This window comes from Pavona decussata, unplaced genomic scaffold, assembly GCF_977016875.1.
Source record: "Pavona decussata unplaced genomic scaffold, jaPavDecu1.1 SCAFFOLD_169, whole genome shotgun sequence".
Classification (NCBI taxonomy): domain Eukaryota; kingdom Metazoa; phylum Cnidaria; class Anthozoa; order Scleractinia; family Agariciidae; genus Pavona; species Pavona decussata.
Genome location: NW_028145580.1, coordinates 455,001 through 466,111, shown reverse-complemented (window position 1 = coordinate 466,111; position 11,111 = coordinate 455,001). Strand labels below are relative to the sequence as shown.

Genomic DNA, 11,111 nt, shown 5'->3' with positions numbered 1-11,111 from the left:
GAAAAAAAATACAATCAATTTGACAAGTTTCCAAACCTTCCTAATATCAAAAGCGGTAAAATGTTTCCTGATACGGAGTGCCTTTGTCTAGCATTGATTTTCTTAGCATTTTTAAAATGCATAATTATGACGAGTTTCCTTTGATCGAAGTTAGTCCTGGTTACCTTAGCCTACGCTAACAGTTCTTTGGCTCGCTCGTCCTCTGCGTGACGTGACAAGCCAAAGGAGGCAAGGGTCCCCCGGCTTTGTTTGCAAGCTCCTTGCATTTAAAAAAATAAATTTAACAAACTTGAATTAATAATGACACGACGATTAGTTACTCGATGAAAAATTCGAGCGATATTGGTCCCACAGTCGCATAGTCCCCCACGGATCGACGTATGTATCAAAAAATAATAAAAAGTATATGCATCTTACGCGCGCACAATTTTGCTTTCTAACAAGAAATATGCGCCGTAAAAAAGTTTCGGTTTCTCTCCAATTTTTTGTACCAAATTTGCATTTAAGAAATGTGGTACTGAGCAGACAGTATTGCAAATTAAAATAACTTTTCTTTATCTGATTAAATTTGTATGTTTTGCTAGACCGATTGGAATAGGCAGTTGGTGGGAAACGACCGTTCTGGAAACTCAACTAAAAGCAGAAGTTAGCGCTTGTAAAGAAGACACATTTTTCTGGCTCTTGGTTTTTATCTACTTCCGCTTCGATTCATGCCGTTTTGGAGACGCCGCTGGGGGGAGGGAGGGGGGGAAGCCGTGGGACTCCGAGACGACAAGGGTGAACTCGGCTGGTTAGTAAGAAAATAAAACAAAAAACACACACATCAGGGGAAAAAAAAGAAAGAAACTGAACTTAAGGGTCGTAATTTTACTTTCTGTTGTCTAGACAGCCCTTTAATTAGTATAAATATATGCCGGAAATGTCATCTAACAAACTTGAATTAATTTTTACTCGGCAAAAATCGAACAATATTGGTCTCATACGTCTTATACCAAATGGCCCATTGAGCCATCACATGGAGATACATATACAGCATTTTATTTCACCACCCACACCCAACCGAGGTCGCCAAACTCCATTTGTTGCGTGACGACATCAAAAATTAAATAACCTTGCTTAATCCTCGCTGATCAATCTGGGATAGCAGACATCCATACTTTTTTTTTTTGTATCTGAGCTGTGTTCGCGACTGATTGTAGGAGTTTTTTCGTTTACAAATCAAAACAAATGAACGAATAAAAAAATCAAATTACAGCCTGTAAGTAACAGAGGACAGTAGTAGGTCAAGAATGTTGTGGCTCAAGGGATGGATAAGGAGATGACGAATATTTCCTAAAAAAAAAAAAAAAAAAAAAAACGGCAAACGACAGTCCGCCCTCGTAGGGTCAAGGTCAATGGGATTGTCACCGGCAGTCTGTTTAAAGGTTATGCGACAAAGGCTGATTATACTTTGAAGCTTACGTTCGTTGCAAGAAAAACAAGAACTTCGCCGATTCGCGTCAAATGGATGTTCACCCTTGTCTTCCCTCGCCGCTAAACGCCCGCCTGAAAAAAAAATATCGCTGGTATGCAGGATATTTTTTTGTGTGTGTTTGACGAAATCGTTAACCACTCTCAAATGTGTACGACGACAAAACCTTTTAGGTACGTGAATCAAAACATCTTCGAGGAAGCGTGAAACCTTTACCGGCAAGCGATCATTTTGAATGGTGCAATCTTTGCGTTCGTAAGAAGTAGTCACAGAAAGGCGATCCAAGGGCTATCACAGAACTTGCAAATACGTGTATGCTCACGTGACGGCATTTTCAAAACGTGGGACTGAGAAAAATATGGGGGCCATCGGAAATAATCGCCCACGGAGGATAACGGAAATACGAAATCAGTTCCCCCGGATGTACTCAGTTAGGTGGGGAGAGATAACTTCAATCTCTGTCCTTGATCCACGAATTCGACTTAAAGAAAGGGTTGGCCCAGGAAAAACATGCTTTGAATTCTTATTTCTGTTTCTGTTCTTCCTTTTCAATGATCCCTCTGTCTTGATCTGACAGACACCGTGCATTCCCCCCTCTGAATAAAAACAGCGATGCTAATAATTGCGGAAATATTTAATGTGTTTTTGCACGCGCTGTTTTGTTTTGGCATATCGTGGAGAATCTTAAAGCTTCTACTTCCTATGACATATTAAAGGACAACTTGCGTGGCTAAAAACTTACGTAAGAAGATGTTCAAGTTATGTTTTTAAAAAATATTCCCTTTTTCTTCAAGCTGTGTTTGTTTTGGAGTTATGCCACCGCTGATTTTGTCAGTAATGTCAAATTTTTATTATAATATTTCTGAGACATTTATTTGTTAACTCATTTGATGATAGGTTCCAGCGAATGCTTGATTAAAACACTGTTCTGTGCCAGCAACCAGCACAGTACAGATTTCCTGACATTTTACCAAATTTGGACCGATCAGCGGTGGCGGTTCTCTTCATTCTTCAACGACTTTGATTGGCTGCTCTATTGTTTATTTGTCCTTCGCTAAGTGCTCCTAATACCCCGTCTGCATAAATTGCGTATTCCGTGTCATAGAGGGCGTTCATAGGTTTTCCCTGGTTTGTGGTGTATCAAGGGAGTCGTTAATTCTCCTGTCTACGTGCATTTCTGTTTAATACAAACCATTATAGCAAGAGTTATGGCTGATGATATCAGCGTTAGCAGCGATGAGGAAATGTCGGGCAGCGAGGAATCGCCATTGAAATCCAAAGTTGTGAACGGTGATGCAGCGTTGATCACGGACGAAAAGGTCAGTTCGACCACGAAAAGCACCTCTGTTAACACGGGCAGCGAGAAGAGTGAAGAAGAGGTCGAAAGGAACGGTGAGATAGACGATTCTGAAGGAGAAGATGGCGAAGATGATGAAGAAGAAAGTGAGGAATCGGAGGAAGACAGCGAGTCGGCTTCGGAAGAATCGTACGACAGTGACGAAGATTCTGAGCTGGAAGCCGAACGAGAAAGGTAAGAAAAAAGTTGAAGTAAATTCTAGGCAGGAAATTGTGCGATCCTTTTTTCTCGTCTGCTTGCCTTTTGCAAACAGTCGGTTGTACTGTTCTTGGTTACCGAGCAGTCTCCTGTACTTGTCGTTTGGCTGAAATCACTTTTTGCTCAATGGCATGAACCCATGTGCCGGTCATTTGGCCGGTACGTTCGCATGTAAAACCGATTTAGCAGATAAAGCCGGTCCCTGAAAATCGGCGCTTAGCGGCGCAGCTCAAACATCTGCTCTCGGTTTTTTCGTGAGGTTTATCTAAGCAAGCGGCCTGTTATGATCCCTAATTGGCTTCTTATGCGATAACACCTTCTCGAAGCATTGATCATCTTTGTTTCTATGTTTTATTCAACTTCCATCAGTAAAATCACGCTGAGTTGTTGATTCCAGCACGAGTTATTTTGTGTTTAACAACATACAAGAAAAATATTATGTAACTTTCGATGGCAACCCTTTCGATATATAAGCTATATAAGCTTGTAAAACTATCTCTCTGAATTTCTAACTTGAAATGTTACTTTATCAATTTTTCTTCATCGCAAATTTATATTCAAGAGCTTCAAATGCATGGAATTTTGACAAGTTGTGTTTTCACATGTTTTGTCATTCGTCAATTAAAAACTATATTTATATTATTCATCGTGTGGCTAAGCTAAATGTCTCTCTTGAATCGGGTTCGTCAACGTTTTCGATGTTTATTAATCAGCGAAGGTCGAACCGTTGTAGCGCTTCAAAATTTATAAACAAAAAATGAAAAATCCACTTTTGCGTAAATCCGTCTACATGTAAATTGATAGATCGATAGCAAAGGTTAAATTGCATTCCCGGAATTCAATTCCTTGTTGAGTAATTTTTAATGCCGAGACTTTAAATGTGGAAGGGCAAAAACGCAAACAATAGTTGAGCTATAGGCTGTTAATTGCTAATTACAAGGTTCAGATTTAAACAAAGTCTATGTTTAGAATTTTCTTCATTGCAAGCCTTCCAAACGACTTCGTTATTTTTAGGTCGAGGATAAGAATACCTGACACATATTCTTGGTCTGTTAAGTCTAAGTGACAGTTAACAAGTGGTCTGTAGACTTTTCATGTAATCAAAAGAGCTTTCTAAAATACATTGAGTAACATAGCTGGAAGACAAATATAGATGGAAGTTATCTGAGTTTTGACAACACTGCGGTTGTTTTTTAAGCAAATTAAGCCGAATTAAATACAGCATATCTCAGAGCAGAATGGAACATGATATAGAGTTAAGTTAAAGGCTACATGTGGCTTTAGAGGAATTGGTTGATCGTCTGTTAAAGACTTTTATACATTACTATCTGAGCAAATGTTAAAGCATCTTTTGAGACAAGCTTTCATCCAGCTACCTATGTAGCTTCAGTATGAATAGACAAATCAAAATAAACAAACTTTGTTTAATGAAGGTGCACACAATAGTCAGCTAACCGAGGAACTTGCGACACACAGATTTTTTCAGATTGGATTGTATTTTAGAAGCTGGGGTTTTTAAAGGGGGTGGGGGGGGGGGGGGGGGGAAACTGAAGAATCCAGAGACAAAAACTGGGAGAATAAGAACTTAAAACATACTTAACCCACTTGTTGACTTGTATTTATGACGTGGAGTCCCATAATTGAAGCCAGGTCACTGTGATAAGCCCCCTAAAATTGTGGCCACAGCCGGCAATTTTGCCAACTCACTGTTAGTTATTATTAATTTTAATTTGATGCTTTCTCTAAAATGCTCCTATACTGTAACTAACCTCACTAGGAGAAGCTCATTTGGCTTGTTACACCAACAAGGAAAGATTGTGTGACAAGCTAAAGGAACGTCCGCGAGGGAGGCTACATGTACCTGTAACAGGCTAGGGGACCTGTTCCTTTCTAGGGGTGATAAATGATCCCAAAGATGTCAACCTCTACAGATCTGAAATCTGAAGATTTTTTCTTGACTGTGTGCTTCACCAGCTAATTGCCCAAATCAACCCAACCCTCCCCCGCCCCCGAAAAAAAAAATTGTACCCTCAACTTTACTGCAAAATCCACCTGTTTCCTTTGGTTTGTGTGTGGACATCTTTAACAGACTGGGTGAAAGATGCAAAAAAAAAATACACCAAGGAACCGTGACATCAATATACAAAACCAAAATTTTGTGGATTTTGCAAGAATTTGGGCTTAAATCTTAGTTGATTGCAGAGAACTGTCAATCTCAAATGTAGCTTTAATCTGGGATATTTGGTGACTCGTTCAGGAGACCAAAAGGTTCATTTCATATCCCCTCTCTTTGGTCTTTCAAAGCTCTCTTTGACATGGAGTTTGACGTGCCCTAGGGGCTAACAAAATACAGCGTGACTCATGAAAATTTCCTGCCATACTACACATTAAACTTGCTCATTAACAACTGCATCACTTAATTGTGGAGGTTGGATGCCTGGATTATCCAGGGGCTTCCACTTTTGGCAGCCAGCCCCAAGATTGAATAACACCCCCATGGCTGGCAGAACCCCGCAACCCAGCCATGAGCCTCCACGCAAAGGAACAGGCACCCGTACACTGACCGGAGAGTGTAAAAAATTGAAAAGGGGAAGGGGACAAAAAACCAGTGTCCAAAAATCTTGGCGCTTAATGCTGCAGAAAAGCCTCATGCTGCCCAAAACACAACTTTAGCACATGTACGAAGCTAAGAACTACATGTACTGCACATGCCCCTCAGGCCTGACTGCTGACCACAGACATTACTGGCCCTCTTTGTTGTTAACTCCTTTAAATTGCATTTAATGCATTATAGTTTATTTACGCAACACTGACAGATGTTAAATCTTGTCTCTAGGATCCAATCTGTTGGGAAACTCCCAGCAGATCAACGCCCTCCTCAAGGATACGCAGCTTCAAGTAAATCATTGTTTGAAAGAAAGGCTCAAGAAGCTAGTCAGACTAGCACAGCCAGAAATAAACCATTAGAACATGAAAAGGACTTGTTCACTGCTACCAGATCTCACCGCAATACTTTTGAAAAAGTTGCAGCTCAGGAAGGCAGGACTACAGCACCAAAGATTAAAGTGGAGGATGAAGAGATTGACTTGTCTGGCCGAGCAAAATCGCATAAGCAGTTGTTTGAGGAGCAAGCCAAGTTAAGTGCGCAAGTGTCTCCCTCGCTTCCTAGAAAAATATTTCACGATCAGGGCGGTGAGGTTGACATCTCTGGAAAGGCACAGTCCAAACGGGAGATGTTTGAGAAAATAGCAACTGAAAACACGGGAACCTCACCTAGAATGGAAAGGAAAATCCTTGAAGAAGTTGATCTTTCAGGCCGTGCAAAAGCTCATCGCAATATTTTCCAGCAAAAAATTGAAGAAGAATCTCAGGTTAGGACATCTCGCAAGATGCACTTGGAAGAGGATGTGTTTTCTGGTAAAGCTTCTTCTCGAAGGGCAATCTTTGAGAAATTTGGAGCACAAGAAAATGGAAAACAAAAGAGTGGTTTTGAACCTGCAGAAGAGGAAAAGGCTGACTTGAGTGGCAGAGCAAAGTCTCACAAACAGAAATTTGAGCAGTTAGCTGAAGAAGCCTCAAGAATCAAAACAGCTCAACAAAGGGCTGATGAACTAAATGATCTTTCTGGAAGGGCAATGTCTCACAAAGAGTATTTTGATGAAAGGGTAGCTGATGCAGCCAGGACCAAAACGTCACAGAAGAAATTGCAGTCGGAGGAAGAGGAAGCCATCGCCGGAAGAGCACGATCGCACAAATTGTCCTTTGAAGAGAAGGCAGCCAAAGATTTGGAAGTGCAGACGAGTGACAAGTCAAGGCTTCAAGAAGCAGTCCCTGATAAAGGTTCAACTTCTTTTGTTGTTTCTTCCTTTGAAGCCAAGCAAAATGAACAATTTGTCAAAGACCGGGGTGATGACATTGAAGTAGCAGCACTAGGTGTGGCAAAATCCAGGCGTTCCACGTTTGAATCTGATGACAAAGAGGATGGCAGTAAAAAGAAGAAGAGCAAGAAAGAGAAGCATGGTGATGAGCAGGCCAAGAAGAAAAAGAGAAGGAAGTCTTCATCTAAATCAAAAGAAGACAAGGAAAGGAAAACACACAAAGAAGATGAAGAACAAGTGCCTGCTGAAGCAAAAGGAGATAAAGAAGAGGAAGAAAAAGAAGATATGGAAGAAGTGTATGACAAGGAAGAAGAATCTGCAGAAACAGAAGACAAGGAAGATCGTTTTCACAGTACTGATGATGGCGATGATCACAAAATGAATGGTGAAAAACATGAATCAGAAGAGGAAGAGCAGGAAACCCAAAATGAACTTAATACCGAGACTGAAATAACAGTTGCTGCCTCTGTAGATACAGTGCAGTCCAGTGCACCAATAAGTGACTTTGTAGCACCAGAGGAAGACGTTCCTACCAGCAAGGCTGCGGAGAAGTCCAATCCAGCTGCTAGTACTGCTGGTGATACTGACATCCCCATGGATTATCGCGCAAGAAGGGCACTGAGGCTGAAACAGAAAAAAGACGAGGAGAATGGTGGGTACAGATAAATATTGGTTTTTTTTTTGTTTTTTTTTAATTTCACTTAACATTGTAAGGGGGTAAGGGTTGGAGAACAGAGATTTTTCTTTCCCGTCTGCCATGTTCATGTTGCATACTCATGTGCGTAGGGAAATGCAGTGAATGCGCATTTGTCCCAACATTTTTGTCCTTGACTGTAGGCCTACAAATGGAGGTTGTCCCATCTAATACTACCCTTTTTCCTCTGTATGAGGAATTTTGTAGTCCAAAGTTTCTATATTATTTTGTCTGTATTTTTATGTCTGTAGAGTCAAAATGTGATTCCTCAACAAGGAATGCATCTTCTGAACGTCAGCCTGAAAAATCAGAAGACTCGCAGGAGGATAAAACAAGTAAACTATCAGCTGCCGAGGAAGAAAAACCAAGAGTACAAATGGAGCAAGAACCAAAAGTACAAGAGGAAGAAAAAGACAAATTACAAGAAGTGTCGGAACATAAGAAAGATGATCTGGCAGCGCGAAGGGCAGCAAGACGCGAGAGAAGAAAGCTAAGTGCAAGTGAAACAACTGAGGAGTCAGCGGATGGAACGTCAGCTAGTAGATCATCCCTAGAGGCTAGGAGAGCTGAGCGAAGGGCCAGACGTACCAGCAAATCTGACGAGAATGCAGCCGCTGGTGGAGAAGAGAAATTGAACACTGGAAGCAAAGTGGAAGAAGTGCAGTCGTCAATTAACAAGAGAAGAGCAGCTCGTAGAATTGCAGCAGGTGCTGATGAGGAGAAAGCTACAGAGAAAGAGGAACAAACAAAACCTGTTGAAGAAAAAGAGAAGGGAGACGCTTTAGCTGCCAGGAGACAGGAAAGGCGGGAGCGAGCTGAGAGATGCAGAGGTGGCAGCAAGGAATCAGAATCTGCAGAGGAATCCTCGGTTAAACGAGGGTCTACTTCAGAAGAGGATCAGTCCTCGCAAACAAGGAAGGCCTCAACTGAGGACAAGTCAAATTACACTGCAACTGTGAAGGCAAGATTTGAGGGGAAAGCTGACGAGGGGCAAACCAACAGTTCATCATCACATGTGAGAAGTTCAAAGCAGCCAGAAGAGAAGAATGAAAGACGCAAGAAGCAGTCAGAAGAAAACCGTGAGAATTTGACACAGGTGTGTTGTGAATTAAAAACGGTTTGGTTTCCTGTCCATAGCGAGATTATTGTCACCAGTCAGGTGTACGTGTAGTGTCCATACCTTGCTAATTTTTCAAAAGGCTCCCTTCAAGCAAAATTGAAGGCATTTCATGTACGTGTACCACTGGATGACAAAAACAAACAAACAAACAAAAAAAGAACAAAAATCAACTGAACGGCAAAGAAACAACCTCATGTTTTGAAGCAATACACAGAATTCTCAAGGGAGCCCTTGCAGTTTCTTTGAGAGATAGTGTGTCCGGAATGGCCTACCTAGAGTTAACATGACATTGATGATATCTTTATGGCAATGTGTTTCAAGTTGTGCTCAATGAAGTCATGCTTGTTCAAGAGCGCTGTGGAATTTTCAAAATTAATAATTATAAAAACATAAGGTTGTGTAGTCTTTTTTCACTCTCCTCTCTCTAATTGTTTTCCCTTTGTCTCTCTTTTGCTTCACTCTGAACCCTGTCTGTGCTAAAAACCTGTTTTTCTGTGTCATTTCACAAAAAGTGCTCATCACAAGTCTTTGTTGGCCACCTTTTCAAGAAATGATATACAATTACACCTCATGAGCGATACTTTTCCCTGGGCTTGTTTGTTTTTACATTTCTCTGGCCAGGAATAATCTTTTTACCACTTGACTTTACTTTGGCATTATTATTGTCTACTAAATGCACTGGGCAGTTTGCATGTACCAGTCATTTCAGGAACAGATTTCTCTAGACCTTTAATCCCAGAGAACCCATATATTCCGTTGTTTAATTCAAGGTAAGGAAGACATCGGGAGAAGGGAAAATTGATGAAGTAGACAGCGCCAAATCAAAGAAGAGTGCCCAAGAAGACAGCAGTGTGTCCCGTCCACGAAGTGCCAAAGATTCACTAAACAAGTTTGAAGGAAAGGAGAATACAACAAACAAACCAATTTCCTCTCCTGTGAGTGATTTAAATTATTGTATTAAATTTTAAGACAGATTTAATTTATACAAGAATGCTGTTTATCTCTTGAAAAAGGTATAATTATAAAATGGGCTGTTTCTGTTCAACATATGCCAACCCTCCTGAATTATCCAGGCATTTCTCTAATACATCTAGGGAATCTGCCAAGAGTTTTGGTGACCCATATGGAAGATGGAATAAAACAACTTTTTATTTTTCCTCTCAGTCAACTGTTGCAGATGTTTACAGAAATGACAGGAAATGGGTTGATTTTGCAGGAAAGTTGGGAGGGGGTGTGTCAATTTTCTTTGTGAGGGGGAGTGACTTGATGTTGTGGGATTGGTGCACAAGAAAATAAAAAATCTGCAGTTTTCAGCTCTCCATTGGTTGGCATCTCTGCTATTCCACTTTCTGGCAAATTTTTCATTACTTTCCAACATTTCATGTACGATGTGGACCATATCCTTCCTCCTCCATTAGTATTTTAACTCTGTTTATCACCCTGTATTTTATATTCTATGTGCTGCTTTATTTTAAGCCCTCATCGTATCTCTTGTGGATGTCTGATTGAAATTTGAAATTTTTCATTTTTTATGTTAACTTTAGAATTTTTCTAAGTACAATCCAAGAAAGTAAAAAATGTTAATTAGGTCTTCTGAAACAAACTCTTCAGGTTTGTAGGTTTATTTCCTTCACAATAATGTTCTGTGGTAAGTAATGATAAGAAAAAGCATTTTCCTCTGAAACCAAAGACACAAGACAGTCTTGTATGAAAAATTTTATGATTTTCCTCTGATGTTGTGGAATGTTGTCTCTTTCCTCATGTACATGAACATTAAGTACCATAAACAATCCTTTTAGTTCCTGACATTCTATAAATTCATTCTATATAAAGTGTTTATAACCAGCTGGACTCACTGCATTCTATTAGGAGGCCCCCCAGAGAGTTTTGTCCTTATGTGGCCACTACTTTTTTTCTGTTATAGTAGATGGGCCTCAATTTTGTAATAGGGGATCCCCCCCCACACACCAGGCTTTTAGCCAGGATTTCGAAAGTGGGAGTCCAAATTTTATGTGGGCCGAAGGCCCACATAGCATGGCGCCCCAGGCGCCATGCTCCTAGGGGGGTCTGGGGGCATGCTCCCCCAGAAAATTTTGAAAAATTGAAGCCTCTTAGACGTGATTTCCGCGATTCTGACAGCTGTAAACGTCTTTCAATTTACCTATTAAACCGCTGTTTTTCCTTGATAATTTTACTAAGCTATCCTTTCCTCAACTTACCTTGTTTAACACTGAATTATAAAATTGGGACAGGAACTCCAGTTGTTATGAAGAGTGATTGAAATTTGAAGTTGTCAAGCCATGATTTACACGAAAGAAAAGACATGCGTGGCTTTGTTGGTCGAACTGCATTCTGGTCTACCAGTGCCAGTCTCCCAATCTCAGAAATGCAAC

The 11,111-nt window shown here is 40.6% G+C and overlaps 1 protein-coding gene across 2 annotated transcripts in view; it reads left to right on the top strand.

The window, feature by feature from the left end:
* The first annotated feature begins 2,277 nt into the window (after positions 1–2,277).
* Positions 2,278–11,111, top strand: part of LOC146464066 (uncharacterized) — a 19,147-nt gene continuing 10,313 nt past the window's right edge. The window contains exons 1-4 of one of the 2 annotated variants that reach the window (XM_085130159.1): positions 2,278–3,002; positions 5,863–7,556; positions 7,850–8,694; positions 9,489–9,653. In XM_085130159.1, the coding sequence (XP_084986285.1) occupies positions 2,680–3,002; positions 5,863–7,556; positions 7,850–8,694; positions 9,489–9,653 (3,027 nt within the window). In that variant the 5' untranslated portion in view covers positions 2,278–2,679. The remainder of the gene's footprint in view (positions 3,003–5,862; positions 7,557–7,849; positions 8,695–9,488; positions 9,654–11,111) is intronic. The other variant, XM_085130158.1, reaches the window with a different exon arrangement.